The 20,670-nt window shown below is 36.2% G+C and overlaps 1 protein-coding gene across 1 annotated transcript in view; it reads right to left on the reverse strand.

Annotated features, from left to right (window-relative positions):
- Nucleotides 1-785: 785 nt before the first annotated feature.
- LOC121326054 (dedicator of cytokinesis protein 1-like) overlaps nt 786-20,670 on the reverse strand; it is a 201,212-nt gene continuing 181,327 nt past the window's right edge. The window contains 8 exon segments of the mRNA XM_041269203.1: nt 786-1,657; nt 2,608-2,759; nt 3,308-3,467; nt 3,983-4,181; nt 6,012-6,157; nt 8,854-8,991; nt 16,702-16,785; nt 20,270-20,446. Of these exon segments, the coding sequence (XP_041125137.1) occupies nt 1,562-1,657; nt 2,608-2,759; nt 3,308-3,467; nt 3,983-4,181; nt 6,012-6,157; nt 8,854-8,991; nt 16,702-16,785; nt 20,270-20,446 (1,152 nt within the window). The 3' untranslated portion in view covers nt 786-1,561.

A 20,670-nucleotide genomic window follows, 5' to 3' on the forward strand; every position in this document is an offset into this window, starting at 1 on the left:
TCAAGTCAAGAGTAAAATAAACTTTAATAGACTGTAAGACCGGGATGATTTAAACAGAGCACCAAACGTCTTTCAATCTGTCACCCTTAAGATTGTAGCCCCTACTGCAGCACACGATCGCCATGTCTCCAGGAGTGAACTGAACAAAGGAGCTGTGTGGAAAACATCAAGGATATACAAAAGGAGGAAAAAGAAATCAAGAGTTCAAGAAAACAACCCTCAGCTAGGACTGGAACAGAAGCAGCACACAAAAAAAAAAAAAAAAAAAAATTGTCTGCAAGACTTAACCATTTAGTGTTGACTAATTACATTTCTTCATTTCATTGTCTTGCTCATTTGTGAATGCACCTTTACATTACCAAGGGTACTGAGACTCACAGCTTTATTTATTGACATTTTAAAAGTCAGCAGTCTGAATGCTCAGATCAATGTCAATATCATATTATATAAGGTTAGAGTAAGAGCCTTATATTCCCTCACCCCACAAACTTTGCGCTTACACCCCAGTAGAATTCACTGGATTTGGTGCCAATTTCAGTAGCTTCAAGCTGCCAATGCAAACTCATCCTACTGCATGCAAAACTGCCATTCACATGTAAATCTATTCTATGAGGATAAAAACAGACCGGTGCGAGACTAGCTTGGAGACTTGTCTGATGGAAAGTGTTCTTATTAAAACTAAAACTAAAAATAAAACTTGCGCAAGATGAAAACCCATTCATTTATAGTATGCCACCCTATACTGGACATAAGAAAAAAGAAATTTTTTTAAAATATATACAATATATGTACAATTTGAACATTTTATTTTGGCATCAGTAGTGAATTTGAAACTGTAAATCCTATTCTATATCACGATTACATAATATTTCAACAAATAATATACAATGAGAACACAAAGAGGGAACAGTAGAAAATAAGTTTGCTGCAAACACACCAAACCCCATTATTTAGAGTATTAAATACAATCTGTTAAAAAAGTTACAGAAGTTTCCATTGTACTTTACAGTCCCTGTAATTCTTAAAATCTAAAAGCCCTTTTTGCATTTACTTGCGAGATACTATTATAGTGTTACGAAATAAACTGGCACCATAAAACAAAAAAAAAAAAAAAAAGCTCATATATACACAAACCTCTGTACAGAATGATTAGATCATATTGGCAGTATTGTAGTAGTTTCTATAAAATTCAATAACCAATCATCATTCAGTCAACAGCTCATACCATTATTAAACAGAAAACCAACATAATAAAGTCTCCCCACCTGTCAGTATGTAAAACAGAGCAACATGTTAGAATGTATATGCTTGTGATATTATGCACTAGTTAGTATCAACAACTCAGTAGCTGAAGACGTGTTTAATAGTCTGTGCAATAGGAAAAAAACAAATTCCTCCATCTGACAGAATCATCACGCTAAAACAAAAGTTCATTTGCGCAGGCCCAAATGGGGTAATCATCTTTTCACGCTGTATGGGGAAAAAAAGGAAGAAAACACAATAAAAAAAGGAAGAGAATATGACAGCTTAGTCTTTGGGGTCTTAAAAAACACACTTTCTATTACTGTACAATTCCAGAGTCACTGGACGTTTGCTTTCGAGTTGCCTTGGGTGGTGGAGGGGGAGGGGTCTTGCTTGGCAATGGTGGAGGAAGATGCTGAAAAATAAGAAGTTGAAAGATTAAATACCTCCTGTCCCAGTTCAGATTTAAGGGGTAAATACATGCACAAAATCAATGGTCATCATGACTAAGATGCAAGTGCAATACATGGCAGTAATTTAAAATGCATGTTGTTGCTTTCAGAAGAGCAAACAAGCATACATTAGCAGGGATGGAAATAAGATTCCTATTGCAAAGTACCCCCCCCCCCTTCCAGGTTTTAATATGAGTTTGATTAGCTACAGTGTACAGGTAATGAGTTCAGCTGTGTCTTACTCAACCCATAATAAGACTGTGAATGGATCAAACTGTAATGCAACGAGAGTCGCATTTCCATCCTTCATTAGATCATAAACATCCAGGAAGGTTCTACAATTGGAAAATCCAAAATGGGGAAAGGTTCCGAAGAAACCATTTTCTCCCTTTCTTTTTCACACCCGATTCCAGTGTATTGATACGTTGCTTTCTTTAATAACACAACCAATTTAAGCTTTGGATTTTTCATTACCACCCTCAAACAAACACTAACGTAGCTTAGATGTGAACCTTGGAAACTAAATCACTGTTGATTGAATGCAAGTTATCTGCACAGGTTCCATTTTACTACCTGTCTGTTGTACCTGTCAATTTTTTTTAACAGCAATACCACCAAAATCCTGAATAACGTAAAAAGCAAAGTAAATCAGCCCATGAATTACACGCCTCGGACCTGCCCATCTCAGTGGTGTTATATAAATAATATTTTATCTGCTTCAACCAGTACAATCTAGCTACAGCACAGAGCAGGGTTATTATAAAAGAGGAAGACTGGTGCCTTTTAATGCTACATCAGATATATATTTTTTTATTTTGTATTTTTTCAAATCTTGTGGGGAAACTCTTAAGTTTCATCCTTTACATCAATCTGCCTTCTACAATATAAGACCCACATCATTAAGAAAACTTACCCTTTGATGTGGAGGAGGAGGTGGGGGTGTAGTAGGAGTCGTCAAGTCTTGATTATCCATGAGATTTCCATAATCACCCGTGTTGCTTTTTATAGGAAGAGGGGGTGGGATATCTGTTCTTTCTGGGCAACCCATACCATTCAGTTCCATGCCTGTATTCAGAAGAACATGTTATTAGTCTGTTAGTGCAAATACCTAAACAAGAAAAATAAACAGAAATAATGAACAAAATTCTGGCTGGGGTGTCCTTGAGCAAGAGAGAAAGCTGAATATAAACCTCCCTTTATTTCAATGGTACCATTTTCCATTAAGAAAAGTGAATGAAAGGATTTTAACTATTCCACATCCAGCTTCAAATATCACTAATACATATACACTATTGATTGGCAGAGAGTATAGACGCTAAACTGCTATTCCTCTTCTTTTAAGAGCACTGTATGATCTTTAAACCCTCTCATTAACTACTCTGGCTCAGCTTTAAATCCCCCCCCGACCACCACCACTGACAGACACACACACACACACTTGCATGTGTGTTCTCAACTAGACTATCTAGAATAGTATCCACGACAATGTAAATCAAGTAGGACATGCACAATCTCACTTGGTAACTGAAAAGCTGAGAGTGTGTGTGTGTGTGTGTGTGTGTGGAGGACAGCCTATACACTATGCATGTTGCCTTACAGTGGGTTGTACTTACTGGAGCCTATCTGTAAACTAAAGGCCATCCTGGTCCTGGAGGTGATTGCAGGGGGTCCAGACGTGGCTGAAAGGGGGCTAGGGGAGACAGAGAAGCGCCGGTCACCTGTCATCACACTCAACACCTGACTCTTTGGCCTTTGTGGTCTCAGTGGACTGATCTGAAATATAACAGCATGTCATTTATAATGATCATCCAGACAAAACACTCCTGAAATAAATTTAAAAAAAGTATAAGTCATAAAAAGCTGTATTTAAAAAAAAAAAAAGCTTTGGCCCATTGTAACGTTATCTCTATATGAAATGTGTTCCAAATTCATACATCATGTACGTTTTCGGTCAGTAGTTTAGGAGCTGGTGCGGCATTCAAAGGAAGTCAACTGCCTATTCTTTTGTGATGGTAAAGGAACCAAAGTCGATTAATTTTTTAAGTACTTAAAACTAAATAGTTTTAATGAAACACAAATTAGATAACTTAAGAAGCAAGCATATTAACCTCAATTCCTTTTGTAATTAAATCATTCATCACCAAAATTAGATTTATACTGAACAAACCCCCTTAAAACAAACAACCACAGGCAGCTTACTAAAACAAACAATTGTATCACAATCATTAAAATGCAAATGACCTAAAAACAACCAACAACAGGAAAGTTCAATGCGCCAGAAGTGTTACCGTTTCAGAGAGAATGACAGCCTCTGTGGGCTGCAGGGAGATCTCAGCAGTTTTAAACTCTTTATCAAACACCTCCTGGTGTTTGCTGTTCCTCTTCTCCTTCTTCTTGTCTTTCTTCTCTTTGTCAAGGTCATCCTTGTCCAGTTTATCCTGAGACTTGAAGTGCTGTTTCTTTGGCAGAAGGGGCTCTAGAGCAAAGCTAAATAGGTAATGGAGGGGAAAAAATATATATATAAAAATGACGAAAAAAGAAAAACGAGTGCTTACTGCTTCTCATTAAATTGATTGGATCATATTTTTTACATAGACCCCCTAAAAAACATAATATCCTACTACGGGACTCCTAGTTTAGACCAACAATTTTTTCTCCTTGAGATGATACAGCTGCATCATAGCGTCTGCACCTTAGACAGAAATTAACAGACGTCAAGGACCACCATGTCAATTTTCTTTCCGGACTTCACAGAGGCAATTTCTGAATTACACTATGTAACACAATTTATTATTCCCAGTATAATCGTAAATCTCGAAAAACTACTCACTTCTAAATCTTTTGTAGTCATTTTTGTATTACTTTAGTATAAATACATGTTAATTTGGATTCATATGTTGTTTGTTTCTGAATTTATGTGAACGAAAACTCACAAATTTGCCCGTTTTCCCCACTGGAAATAGTGATATTTCAAAATATCACTGTCCTGGTCACAAAAGTAAAGTTTGTGGGGAATAATTGCCATTTTCTATACTTTTGAGGCATAAGCAATTAGGAAATAACACTTACTACCCAGGAACAAAAAAAAAAAAAAATTGTTACACGATGTTAACTATACACAGGCAGATAGCTGACTGGGTATCGACAATTGTTGAATATGACACATTTAATTGCTTTTACTATATTTAATGGCGTTTCTATATTTTCAAATTCAAACATAAGTCTTGACATGAACTGTCAACACGCAAGTCTTCTAGTTTTTTTGTTCTCTTTACAGAATGCTTCATATTTTAGTTTTTCTTCCAATTTTAATTCTGTCATACAACATACTGTAATATTCTTTGGCTACTATAATTGGGATGAAGTCAATGTGACATACTAATTCAACTGGCCTTATTGTATGCAAATGAGAAGCAGTAATGAATCTTTCAGTGCAGTTGCAATCTCAGAGCATCTGACACTTTTGATTATACAAAGTAGTCATAAACCCTTCACCCTATATCAGGAATACTAAGTGGCAGTATATATATTTTAACAAGCAAGGTCGTTAAATACTTCAATGATTAAGTCATAGAATAGTGTTTAATTGCCACAAATAAAGATCAGCAATTTCATTTCGCCCTCTTATTTTATTGGCTTTTGGCGTTCTGCTGGTAGAAATGGAAACCTTAATGCATTCTGGAAGCTTTTCTGTGTAATGGACATAACACCACCTTTCACTGACCTTTACATTTGTATTGAAGGCAGCCAGTAACACAATATACAAGCCATAACTGAATATTACCACAATAGCAAATCCATAAGTTGGAAACTATGGGTTTAATTTAATAAAAGATAAGAATGGGAGTCCCAGTCCTAGGTGGGGACGATGTGGTGCACCAATGTCCTTGCATTTCCCTTGTTGGCTTCAATTTTTTTCTTTCAGTGGATAGTAGCACATTTCTTAAAACCATCAAACTACTCTGCACACTAGAAACATAGTAATGAACAGGCTGTGTGGTCCAGTGGTTAAAGAAACAGGCTTGTAAACAGAAGGTTCTCAGTTCAAATCCCTGCTCAGCCACTGACTCTCTGTGTGACCCTGAGCAAGTCACTGAACCTCCTTGTGCTTCGTCTTTCGGGTGAGATGTTGTTGGAAGTGACTCTGCAGCTGATACGCAGCTCAACCACCCTAGTCTCGTATCTTGTAAAGCGCTTTGTGATGGTGGTCCACTATGAAAGGCGCTATATAAAAATACAGATTATTATACTATCCCCAAGGGCAGGATGGAACATGTACTTTCAATGCAGCCCCTTTTAACAACCCTAAATACAAACCCGTCAGAACCAGGCCTAGATGGAGAGTTGTCTGAGGATATGGATGACATCGACACGACAGACAGGGGTCTCTGTGATGACGGCATTGTGAAGGACCTGATCATGGACCTGGGCCGGCACCCTCGTCTCTCATCAATCGCAGACGGCTGCTGCTGCACACACGAGACAAGGCCCATACACAACTGAGTACACTGGCAGGAGAACGCTGCTACACAACATATCACAAATTACTAAGCTTTCCCTATGCAAGAGTTAGAAAGGGTTAGCAGAAATACAAATATTTACTAATCAATTAAACCCCCAGGTTTCCAACGCTCTGTGATTAAATTAATCCGAGGTGACCTTTATTTATTTATTTATTTACAATTGACGGCTGCAATAATTAGATGTGTTTTACTGATTAGAAAGCAGCAATTAAATATACTTTCATATTCATGTAGTAAGCTATCAGTTCACTCAAGAGCATTACTTGTTGCAGCTGCGTCCTAGCACTTTTAATCAGGAGTAGAAACACCGGCAGGATAACAACAAGTGCACAAATTCCCTTAGTCATCTCCCCTGGTGGTGGTAAACGTGTTATTGATGCGTCACATGTATCTCTTCACTGTCAATGCAAAGCACTGCTCTGTCCTTGGAACTAAATGGTGGAACACATATATTATTTTCACAACATGGGCTGCACAGGATTGATGATAAATAACAACAATAATTCATTTCATGTAAATTCCCCTTTCCGACAGTAAATAATCAATAATGAACAGTCACTATTCAATGTCATGCGATTGTGATTTCTCTATAGCAGGCAATGTTAAATCATGGTAACGCTGCTTTAAAAAATAAAGTTTGTAAACATACTCTAACACTAACCTCCTTCTACAGCTGGGCTTCTAATGATTCCCTTCATTCACAATCATATACATGACTTCTTAGCACTGCTAGGCACTCGACTCAAAAAACGTGAATGCGTTTAATTAAAATAAATTAAATAAATAATCATTTTTAAAAAAATCAAAAATTATACCGTATTAAAATGGTACCATAAATCTCCAGGAAATGTACACTAGTGACAGGCCTGGCTGCAAAGAACAGCTTACTGTTTAAATTCTGTGGAATCAAGCTTCTGAACCAACGAAACACCGGAAATAACAAGGAGGAGTCTGGCTCATTATAAACAGGTTGCTTAAAAAGGGCCTTGCAATTTCATATCACAAAACATTATTTTAACAAGGCCCAAGTAATAAACTTGCATCTTTCTTTCAACACCTGATGAAGACATACTGTGTGTTGAAACCGTGTTGTGTTTGTTTTCTGATTTGTTTCAACAATAACAAAATGTTTATTTATTTTTTTTCTTCAAACAAAATGTAAGAGGAATTTATAATATTAGCGGTTAAGTCTTAAAGAAAAATAGATTTTTGAGTGTGCGACCAACCTCATCTCTAGAGTGTCATCAAGCAGGGTATACATGGTTTATATGTCACTGCTGTTGACTGTTTTTTTTTTTTTTGTTTTTTTTTTTAACTCTATAGAGTAGTTCCATACATTATGTGCCATGAATGCCTACTTACGGAAGAACTAACTATTCGTATTAACACACACACACACACACACACACACACACACACACACACACACACACACACACACACACACACACACACACACCTCTGCAGTCTCAACACCCCGGTTTGAACGACAGCAACATTTTCACCATTAATTTCTGGTTTTTAATAACCATGCGCAAATAATGCCTGAGGAGAAATATCACGTGAATGGAAAAAAATCGCCTAGTAGTTGCTCTGTGCATTAATGATTCAGACAATTGCTTGCATCATCAATGATGAAGGTTCTGATGATGAAGACGTGTTAGGCGTTTTTAAATCAGGTGATGCAGACTCCAATGTCTGACTGATTACCCTTTCGAGTTGTGCAACAATCCATATTCTGGATTATTTAAAAAAATAAATATATAATTTAGACACTGCAAGAGCTTATAACAGTCATTTTTTTTGTATTGAACATTTTAATGCAATAGTGCTACTTTGGATGTTAATGTATTATTTTGTGCTGTGTTTTCTCACTGGACATTGCCATTTCTTCCTTACAGAGGTTATGTAAAGCCATTTATTTTAGTGGACGAAAATGTCACCTGTTTGTATATTTTTTTTAAATTTAGCTACTTTTATTCTAGTATTTTTCACCTACAAATGTGTTTTTTTCATGATGCTCTTTTGCAGTGCACACTGTAGCTTTAAAATTTGTTTGGTGAAAAGATTTGAAATGAAGTGGACATACTGCAGCAAATTTGAATTGTATTTCATAAGTCAATAAATATGTTAACTACACTTCTTGATTCTTTAGCGTGACTGTGTGCTGTGCTCTACCTTTGAATTTTAAGCACCCCTAATTGTAAACACAATCTATTTACCTAATGTTAATAGTGCATGCATATGCATATATATATATATATATATATATATATATATAGAGAGAGAGAGAGAGAGAGAGAGAGAGAGAGAGAGAGAGAGAGAGAGAGAGAGAGAGATAGGTGTGTGTGTGTAAATGTGTATGTACATGAAGCTACTTCGACAATGTTTATGTTAATCTGGAGGTATTTATCCATGTGAAGCCACTTTGCCAAAAAAAAGTTAATAAATAATAAATCTAAAATTATTTTAATAAAAAATAAATAAAGAATAAGTAATTACATTTACAGAAAGCTGTTTTAGATTTTTGGAAAGAGTCTTTTTATTTCACGTACACCTCTCTCCAAATTCCCTGAAGTAGCTCAAACATGACTAACAATCTTCATGCATACATATTTAATTCTGGATTTACTTACAAGTACTTTGACCCCATACTGCTTTTCTACTTTTTCTCTTAGCTGCTTAAAGCAAGCTTCCAATCTCTCATGGAAGGGCCTCAATGCTTCTGTAACTTTCTCTCCATGTATGCGGATTCCTTCAGCCAGGAATGGGATCTGTTAAGAAACAAACAGTACAGAACAATCATATCAAAGCTTACAGAGAAAGTAGAACATACATAACTCGCCAACAATAACTGGATTAAACTAACTTTTAAATCAAATGTAAGAGAGGCAATCGTAAGAGCACATTATTTTATTTCCTTTAAATTAAGTGTATGTTCATATAGTACTTGGTTCTAGAACATTGTCCAGTGTTCTAATCCTGCTTGATCACTCCATTCAATCCAAGGGCACCACAGCTGTAAGGTTATATTTAAAGGATAACTGTAACTGCAACAACTCTTTGATGCTGCCATTGAAAGAACAAGCCTGTGACAACCTCCGGAAAGGATGATATAGCAATGCATTAGGACAATGAAAACAAACAGTTGAGTAATACCCAGGAGATAAAAACTACTCTAGCAAGACAAACCACAGTTACCAATCTTTGTTGTTCTCTTTCATCCATATTTAAACCTAGTATACATAGTACCATATTTTAAATGTGTACCCTGTGTATAATGCGTAAAAGGGTTTTGTTTTGGCTTGTGTTTAATGCACATTCCTCTATACAACCTTACCAGAACACCATAGTATACTGCATAGAATACTGGATTACCCAAGTGTACAACATGTATAAACTCTCCTAAAGTGATGATACTGTTCGAAAGGTAAGGTACATGTTGATGCTACTGTGGTGTTCAATCCTTAATTGTTAATTACAAATGGCCAAATATTGAATCTGCTGTCTTATCTTCAGAAGTGTGTAAGTGTAAACCCTATTGGATAAAACTTGGAAAGGAGACTGCTCTGAAACCTGCAGCATTTCATTTTTTGTTTTGACCAATCAATATAAATAAAAATATCAGTTATTTAAGATAGAACACAACAGCCATTTTGGTATTTATGTATTTTCTGCAGAGCCTACTTTCTGAATAAGAATAGATCATCCAGCAAGGAAAATCAATAAAGGATCTTAACTTGCACAGTGCAGAAATAGCCTTATAACTTTAGATATAATGCAATTTTGAATACCATCTTTTCACAAACACATTCTTTAAAAATGTCTTAGATCTGTATGTACAGCTGGTTTTAATGGGGAGCACAACCCCGCTTTAGCTGATTTTCTCTAGTTACCCACGACTGCTGCTGTTCTGTGCACTCCACCCTCACTCATTATAATGCTGCCCCTGGAAACCTAAAATTGAGCTGGTTATGAGAAAGGGGTAATTGATAGCATTTTAAGCAGGCGGGTGGCAAGGTGTAGGTGGCTTGAACACAAACATCCTTCCAGCAATAAATTACTAGTTGACCACCTTATGATTGTACTCAATAAGAAAAAAAAACAAAAAAAACCACACATTTTGATCAGAGTATTTTGCCTGTACAGGGTGATGACGTTATTGATTACTGTAAATCTCTGTGGCCAACTTTTTCTCAATAGAGCCTTTTAGGTACAATGCCAAAGAAAAATAGGTACAAAAAACATCTGTAAGACCAAGTAGGATCCCAGAGTGTGCTCTTTCATTCATTCATGCAAAATGCTGGGATCATTTTCATATTCTATTACACCTGCACACATAGATTATGTTGTGGCCTTTTGCCAGCTCGTAGTGTTGCATGCTTTTCTTCAAAACCCTGCAGCAGGACTAAGTGCTTCTTCAATAATGCATTTAAATTGGGTGAAGCTGGTCAAGGGTGGCAATGGCAACAGAGTGGCACCGCTTACATGTAATAGTCAGCTGTTGTGTACTCTACATTACCATTTTGTGTTGAAAAATTGTGTTTGCAGTACTGTACCTAATGGAAAACAATGACACAGTTTAGTGTAGAAAATTATAAGAAGGTAACTTGAGGTAATTGAAACAGCAAAGTTGAATAATTACAGAAATAATGTTAAAATTCCCTGAGGAGAAGACACATGTGACGTTTTCTATTGTCCTCACTATAAAAGGGACTTTTTTATTCTGTATATAGATATGAGAGTTTAGGCTCGATTCCATTCTCTGAGGAACTTGTTTATTTCTGTAGTCCTTTAAGCTTTTCAAAATTCAAGAGTGCCGTAAAAGTGTTTTTGGGGCAGAGGGGTAAGGGGATGAATACAGGAGTACATGAAAAGGAAAAGGTTTTGTACAGAAACAGATTCACAGCTTTTGAACGTACGTATTGCGATTTAACTAACGGTCCCAACACTAGTAGATGTGCTATTAAAACTGTTCAATATCATAAGCTATTCAGTGTTGTATTGTTAACTGTCATGTGAAGGTTTGCTTTCACGTTCATTAGTCTTTTCACTGTTCAATAAAAGCCAACGGGGAGAAGTGCTTGCAGATGCTTTTCAAGGAAAAGGGGAAACATCAAACTATAAGCAGATGACCTTGACTCCATGATCATATACACTGTTGACTGTACTGGATTCAGGGCATATATATATGAAATTCATTTTTTGAAATGCCTTGATAAGGGGGTAAAATAAGCCCCTAAAGGTAGTGATTCGTTCATTGAATTTAATTAATTTGTTGCATAGAGCATCAAGTAGTCTAGTTTTCATATTCTCGTCAAGAGGGGGTTAACTCCCAGATTTTTATCTGCTGGAAAAGTGATGCTGCGGCGAGACCCTCCACACTTCATAACTAGTTTTATTCAGCTTTGTCATGTACTCTTGATGTGGTCTAGTTATGTGTTAATACCTCCTGTCTTGTTATTGAAAGGTTTGTTTTCGCATTCCAGTGTCCATGTTATAAAACATGTGATGATGATAATCTTTTTATTCACACATTAGGATTTAGTTAAGACGTTGACACTAGTCTGTTTCTTTATTTTTATGAATTTTTTTGTTGCAATATTTAATAGTTGTTTGTCTATTAGTCTGTTTTGCATCAGCCACAGCGATTACATACTAGGCATTTGACTTGTCTTGTGTCTCGATTGGTGAGTTTCCTTGTTTTGATTAAACTAGCTTGTCATCCCTGCTTGAAACAGGATTGAACGATGAGATAACAGGGCTTGCAAAAAAAAAAAAAAAAAAAAAAAAAAACATCTGCTTTAATGACAAAGTGACAAATTTGAGCTGCACAAAACTTGAATCAGTTGCAAAGCTGTTATGAGCCATAACCATTTGTTATTCAAGTATGTAAAGTCCCTTCTAAGAAGACTCAGATATATTTGATTCAGTACCTGTCAAAACTATCAGGGCGACTCTAGTTATTATTTTACATGTGCTTTTTAAGGCCTTTCATTATGCAAACACCTCACAAAGTTTCCTGTGAATGCCAGCACGTTCCTATTGCATGGTGCAGAAATGCTAAATCGGGAGTAGCTGACTGCTTTTATTTTATATATGGAAATTAGTTTGGATCAGGCTTGATGACACAACCGAAATTAGCATCTCATAGTGGATTCTCTAATTTAGGGTAATCCACATACACAGATTGTATTAAACATGTCTATATTACAGCTGATCTATCGGATTTAAGAAAAACAACAACACAGATCCTTGGACTGTTATGGTGAAGTACTGTCAAACAAAATGAAAATAAATACCTGTGACATGCTCCCTGAACTTTTAAAAGCAGCCAAGGCAAGTGCAAAGGATGTAGTCTGCCTTCTAAAATACTCTTAAAGGTAGTGATTTTTCTGCACATAACACGTATCTAGTACTCTGCCCTGAAAGTCTGTGGCTATTAAATAAGTAAATGCTCTACTGGTTAACATGGGTGCCTTTAGCTTTGAAACTGTTTGGAAGCTGCTGTACAATTTATTCATTACCCCAATGTTGCATACTGCAAAAGTGAGGTTTATTTACAATGCCAAAGAAAAATAGGTACAAAAAACATCTGTAAGACCAAGTAGGATCCCAGAGTGTGCTCTTTCATTCATTCATGCAAAATGCTGGGATCATTTTCATATTCTATTACACCTGCACACATAGATTATGTTGTGGCCTTTTGCCAGCTCGTAGTGTTGCATGCTTTTCTTCAAAACCCTGCAGCAGGACTAAGTGCTTCTTCAATAATGCATTTAAATTGGGTGAAGCTGGTCAAGGGTGGCAATGGCAACAGAGTGGCACCGCTTACATGTAATAGTCAGCTGTTGTGTACTCTACATTACCATTTTGTGTTGAAAAATTGTGTTTGCAGTACTGTACCTAATGGAAAACAATGACACAGTTTAGTGTAGAAAATTATAAGAAGGTAACTTGAGGTAATTGAAACAGCAAAGTTGAATAATTACAGAAATAATGTTAAAATTCCCTGAGGAGAAGACACATGTGACGTTTTCTATTGTCCTCACTATAAAAGGGACTTTTTTATTCTGTATATAGATATGAGAGTTTAGGCTCGATTCCATTCTCTGAGGAACTTGTTTATTTCTGTAGTCCTTTAAGCTTTTCAAAATTCAAGAGTGCCGTAAAAGTGTTTTTGGGGCAGAGGGGTAAGGGGATGAATACAGGAGTACATGAAAAGGAAAAGGTTTTGTACAGAAACAGATTCACAGCTTTTGAACGTACGTATTGCGATTTAACTAACGGTCCCAACACTAGTAGATGTGCTATTAAAACTGTTCAATATCATAAGCTATTCAGTGTTGTATTGTTAACTGTCATGTGAAGGTTTGCTTTCACGTTCATTAGTCTTTTCACTGTTCAATAAAAGCCAACGGGGAGAAGTGCTTGCAGATGCTTTTCAAGGAAAAGGGGAAACATCAAACTATAAGCAGATGACCTTGACTCCATGATCATATACACTGTTGACTGTACTGGATTCAGGGCATATATATATGAAATTCATTTTTTGAAATGCCTTGATAAGGGGGTAAAATAAGCCCCTAAAGGTAGTGATTCGTTCATTGAATTTAATTAATTTGTTGCATAGAGCATCAAGTAGTCTAGTTTTCATATTCTCGTCAAGAGGGGGTTAACTCCCAGATTTTTATCTGCTGGAAAAGTGATGCTGCGGCGAGACCCTCCACACTTCATAACTAGTTTTATTCAGCTTTGTCATGTACTCTTGATGTGGTCTAGTTATGTGTTAATACCTCCTGTCTTGTTATTGAAAGGTTTGTTTTCGCATTCCAGTGTCCATGTTATAAAACATGTGATGATGATAATCTTTTTATTCACACATTAGGATTTAGTTAAGACGTTGACACTAGTCTGTTTCTTTATTTTTATGAATTTTTTTGTTGCAATATTTAATAGTTGTTTGTCTATTAGTCTGTTTTGCATCAGCCACAGCGATTACATACTAGGCATTTGACTTGTCTTGTGTCTCGATTGGTGAGTTTCCTTGTTTTGATTAAACTAGCTTGTCATCCCTGCTTGAAACAGGATTGAACGATGAGATAACAGGGCTTGCAAAAAAAAAACAAAAAAAAAAAAAACATCTGCTTTAATGACAAAGTGACAAATTTGAGCTGCACAAAACTTGAATCAGTTGCAAAGCTGTTATGAGCCATAACCATTTGTTATTCAAGTATGTAAAGTCCCTTCTAAGAAGACTCAGATATATTTGATTCAGTACCTGTCAAAACTATCAGGGCGACTCTAGTTATTATTTTACATGTGCTTTTTAAGGCCTTTCATTATGCAAACACCTCACAAAGTTTCCTGTGAATGCCAGCACGTTCCTATTGCATGGTGCAGAAATGCTAAATCGGGAGTAGCTGACTGCTTTTATTTTATATATGGAAATTAGTTTGGATCAGGCTTGATGACACAACCGAAATTAGCATCTCATAGTGGATTCTCTAATTTAGGGTAATCCACATACACAGATTGTATTAAACATGTCTATATTACAGCTGATCTATCGGATTTAAGAAAAACAACAACACAGATCCTTGGACTGTTATGGTGAAGTACTGTCAAACAAAATGAAAATAAATACCTGTGACATGCTCCCTGAACTTTTAAAAGCAGCCAAGGCAAGTGCAAAGGATGTAGTCTGCCTTCTAAAATACTCTTAAAGGTAGTGATTTTTCTGCACATAACACGTATCTAGTACTCTGCCCTGAAAGTCTGTGGCTATTAAATAAGTAAATGCTCTACTGGTTAACATGGGTGCCTTTAGCTTTGAAACTGTTTGGAAGCTGCTGTACAATTTATTCATTACCCCAATGTTGCATACTGCAAAAGTGAGGTTTATTTAGACCAGGTCAATGATTTAACTTGTTCAATTCACTAATTAAGGAGATGGTTGGCAGGTACATGCAAGTACTCAAAATGCAAAGATACATACAAAGCTCTGGTTACAGACAGGTGCACAAGAGAAAACTTCTGATTTGGAGGAATTTAAACCTTTGCCTGTTTAAATCAGATCTCAACATAGAGCAGACATTTTATTAATCATTTAATTAATGAATCAATTAAATTACCTGGAGTATGAAAGGAAGTGTTCGTGCAATGCAGAGATGGGAACAAGACTCCTATTGCATAGCATTTCCAGCCATTGCAGGTTTTACTGTGAGATTAATTAGACACACCGAAACTTGTTACCTGCACAGCTCAGGGTTAAATCTGAAATGTATCACACTGCCATGCAATGGGAGTCTTATTTCCTTGTTCTCAGCAGAACCATACTATAGCAGACATCCCAGCCTTTTTTGAAGAAGAAATATCTCCCTGCTTCAAAAATATTCATGGTCAAAGAGTAGGGATATTGCTACATTTACTAAAGACATGCACTGTAAATATATTTAAATGGCCATTTAAACTGCACCTCTTATTGGCTGGTCCACCTTTTCTTCTGTTAAAGATCTCAGGGTTCTTAGTTTGATTTGGGATATGAACATATCTCAAACACACTGCTCTACATGACAAGCGGCTATTGCTGCTTCTTGGTACCTGTGCTTACAGTATCAAAGACAAACCATTCTAAAGTAACAGGACTTTATCTGCAAGATTTCTACACATTAACACTCAAGCACAACGTACATTGTTCAGCTGTACAAAATAGTTTATTGCACTGTGCAAATCTTCAATCCCTTGCTTTACAGACCCTGGCATTGGCATCAGAACAATAGAACTTGTCTGTAAACCAAATTATAACTATGGATCAGTAGGATGCCAAAGAGACTGATGGGAACAGAGATACAAAAAAAACAAATAAAACCCATATTCATGTCACTTAAATTCTTGCGAGAAGCCAGCTGACACACTGCATAACACTTAAGGTGGGTATTTGATACTGATGTTTACAGCCTTAACTTTTTAAAGAATTCAATTCTCAGAAGCTTCAGCTCTAAGGTATGGAAACACACAGGACCATCTGTTATTTTCACTCTTTATAATCTGTAAACATCTGAAGACGTGTGAAATGATACTGTTGGCTTCAAGAACCAGTAGTGTTTTTTGTTCTTTCTATCTGTCTGTCTGTCTCTTGATAAAGTTTTCCCTGAAAAAAATAAAGGATTGCAAAACAAAGTAACACCTTTTTATTTCACAAGAAGTTATTAGATTTGGCAATTTCTGTGTTAAAAAAACAAAATCAAATTCAGACAGAATGTCCTTATCTTTTACAGCATCCCAATCTTTGACTAACTATGCTGCCTGTAAGAAAGAAACTTCTAAAAGGTCTTTAAAACACTTATTTACTTCAGATGTTTGCTTGTCACATTGTCTTAGTCTTATTGTCAAGTATATTTTGTTTACTTAAATAAAAAGACACACAGCTGCAGCCATGTCAAAGTGAAGGGTACTGTTACATTTTGCTAGGAAAGCCTTACCTGCCAGGCTATCAGATCCTTTAGTTTTTCAATCTTGTCCAGATCCTCGGGATGTTCTTGCATGTACTTCTCAGTAAAGAAAGCCTGATGACAACAGAGGGGGGAAAAATACATTACTCAGTGTCATGATAACATTTTCAAGGGAGAAGGACCCCAGAGGATGCACACCGCTTAGTGACTCACACGAGAAATGCTACGGCTTCAGCTGACACAGAAGTGTCAACATGAAGTTGATTTATAAGAGAAAGAGACTGGTTATAGATATATTTTATGAAGACAAACAGTAAGATGGATGTCAGCCTTTTACAGATGAGTTATTAACTAGTTTTTGTTTGATAGCTAATTTAAAATGGACAGAAAATATATCTTTATGTTTTTATTGATTTTTTATATTTATAAAATACACACTGACACACACACATATATATATATATAGATATAGGGACTATATATAGAATATATTAGGCAGAGAGACCGTAGATATCCTCTAATAGATGAGAGAGAGAGAGAGAGAGAGAGAGAGAGAGAGAGAGAGAGAGAGAGAGAGAGAGAGAGAGAGAGAGAGAGAGAGAGAGAGAGAGAGAGATGAACTTAGCATTGCTGCAAAATGCAGTTTCTTCAAAACAGTTTGTAATGTAGGGGCATTCAGGATCACAACAGCTTCCAGAATTTTGAAATGTTTTGAAACACAAAGTCCAGGTATGGAGACATTTTGATGGTCAAATACTTTACTTCTTACCTTATCACCTTAAAATCAATGAGTCACAAAAGTTCAGATATATTATGTTTTAAAAAAAAAAAAAAAAAAAAATCAAAGATAATGGGATAAGGAGTCACAGAATAAATTGGGAAGAGACACACTGCAATAACATAATTGCCACAACATAATTCTGCAAATTCTTCATGGGCCAAATTAGATTAGAAGCTGTGTTTTCCAACTGTAAGCATTAAGAAAATTAGCCACAGCTCTACCACGGCAAACAATTAGAGCACAGTCCAAAATATGAAGCTGGTATCACACACCAACTTTTATACAAATCACTAGCATTTCTATTCCTGGGGCTACCTCCTGGATCAGTCTCTCAAATATCCAAATATTGTTCACGACTGATGCAAGTAGAGGTGCAACACCACAATAATATATCAGAGATTAACTTTCTATTCTATATTATTTATTAAGCTCTGTTATTAACTTAGTTTTTTTTTTTTTTAATAATAATAAATAACAAAGATTGGAAATTTGACATACAGTCTATTATGGTGTCACAACTCTACTTGCATCAATCGTAAACAATCACAACACTGCATAGGTACTATGTGAATGTATCCTACTTATATATATATATATATATATATATATATATATATATATATATATATATATATATATATATATATATATATATATATACACACACACACACAGTACTGTGCAAAAGTTTTAGGCAGGTGTGAAAAATGCTGTAAAGTAAGAATGCTTTCAAAAATAGACATGTTAATAGTTTATATTTATTAATTAACTAAATGCAAAGTGAGTGAACAGAAGAAAAATCTAAATCAAATTCATATTTGGTGTGACCACCCTTTGCCTTCAAAACAGCATCAGTTCTTCTAGGTACACTTGCACAAAGTCAGGGATTTTGTAGGCATATAGTCAGGTGTATGATTAAACAATTATACCAAACAGGTGCTAATGATCATCAATTCAATATGTAGGTTGAAACACAATCATTAACTGAAACAGAAACAGCTGTGTAGGAGGAATAAAACTGGGTGAGGAACAGCCAAACTCAGCTAACAAGGCGAGGTTGCTGAAGACAGTTTACTGTCAAAAGTCATACACCATGGCAAAACTGAGCACATCAACAAGAAGGTAGTTATACTGCATCAGCAAGGTCTCTCCCAGGCATACATTTCAAGGCAGACAGGGGTTTCCAGATGTGCTGTCCAAGCTCTTTTGAAGAAGCACAAAGAAACGGGCAACGTTGAGGACCGTAGACGCAGTGGTCGGCCAAGGAAACTTACTGCAGCAGATGAAAGACACATCATGCTTGCTTCCCTTCACAATCGGAAGATGTCCAGGAATGCCATCAGCTCAGAATTGGCAGAAAACAGTGGGACCCAGGTACAACCATCTACTGTCCGGAGAAGTCTGGTCAGAAGTGGCCTTCATGGAAGTTTTGCGGCCAAAAAGCCATATCTCCGACGTGGAAACAAGGCCAAGCGACTCAATTATGTACGGAAATACAGGAACTGGGGTGCAGAAAAATGGCAGCAGGTGCTCTGGACTGATGAGTCAAAATCTGACAGCGATACACTAATGAGTGTCTTCAGGCAACAGTGAAGCATGGTGGAGGTTCCTTGCAAGTTTGGGGCTGCATTTCTGCAAATGGAGTTGGGGATTTGATCAGAATTAATGGTCTCCTCAATGCTGAGAAGTACAGGCAGATACTTATCCATCATGCAATACCATCAGGGAGGCATCTGATTGGCCCCAAATTTATTCTGCAGCATGACAACGAGCCCAAACATACAGCGAAAGTCATTAAGAACTATCTTCAGCGTAAAGAAGAACAACGAGTCCTGGAAGTGATGGTATGGCCCCCACAGAGCCCTGATCTCAACATCATCGAGTCTGTCTGGGATTACATGAAGAGAGAGAAGCAACTGAGGCTGCCTAAATCCACAGAAGAACTGTGGTTAGTTCTCCAAGATGTTTTGGCCAACCTACCTGCCGAGTTCCTTCAAAAACTGTGTGCAAGTGTACCTAGAAGAATTGATGCTGTTTTGAAGGCAAAGGGTGGTCACACCAAATATTGATTTGATGTAGATTTTTCTTCTGTTCACTCACTTTGCATTTTGTTAATTGATAAATATAAACTATTAACATGTCTATTTTTGAAAGCATTCTTACTTTACAGCATTTGTTCACACTTGCCTAAAACTTTTGCACAGTACTGTATATCTATATATCTATATATATATATCTATATCTAATCTATATATATATATATAATATATATATATATATATACAATAATGTAGCAAAACATGTTTTGCGTGTCGACCTTGGCATAAAAATGGATTGAAGAGACCTACTTTAACAGTCCCCATAGTAATAACACATTTCTGATGTATCAAAAAATACCCACATACATTATTTAATAATAATAATAAAGCAATTAACTGGCATGCTATAAAACAGAAAGAAATCCAATGTCACAATATTAATTTCCTCTTCAACTTAAGAGGTTGGTGAATTAGACTATATATATTAAACAGAGATAGGATAGTGGATAGTGCTGGTGCAATTAGATGGTAGTGAATCAAAGCCCGGATTACATCTGTGGCTCTCTTTCTTTACCCTATCTATCTTGCTTCATATTAATTAAGTCAGTAACATGGCATTTTCAGAACCAAAAACAGTCTGACATTGCCACGGCTGAATATTGCATCAACAAAAACAACAAACAAATCTGGTTATTGATCTTGGCAACAACTATAACCCAATGTGAGCATTTGACATCAAGGATATGTAATAAATGACATTTCTACTAAAAATATTTACCTTTTCATAATTTGTAAACCCTCCCATTACGGCGGGATCCACAATTCCATTAAGCAGCATAGAGAGAGGATTGATGGGCAGGTTGGGATCGTTCAAATGCCGCTGAACCACATTATTGATCTTCTCATTGGTCAACTGCATCGTTTCTATTGCATTTTCCAAAGGACTAATTTCAACCTGCAGATAACAGAAGAAAACGTGACACACAAAACACATACATTCCATCATTATGCATCACAATATACACGGCTTCAAACAAATAAGGTATATTTATAAAATAAGTTTTATACATAAATCAACTGAATTAATGCAACAATTCGTGACACAATTAGCCACATCTTAGAAGGCACAGCTTATTATTTAACAGGTAGAAACTGGAAGCCAGGAAACAATGAGTTTAA

Source organism: Polyodon spathula, chromosome 13 (genome assembly GCF_017654505.1).
Source record: "Polyodon spathula isolate WHYD16114869_AA chromosome 13, ASM1765450v1, whole genome shotgun sequence".
Lineage (NCBI taxonomy): Eukaryota > Metazoa > Chordata > Actinopteri > Acipenseriformes > Polyodontidae > Polyodon > Polyodon spathula.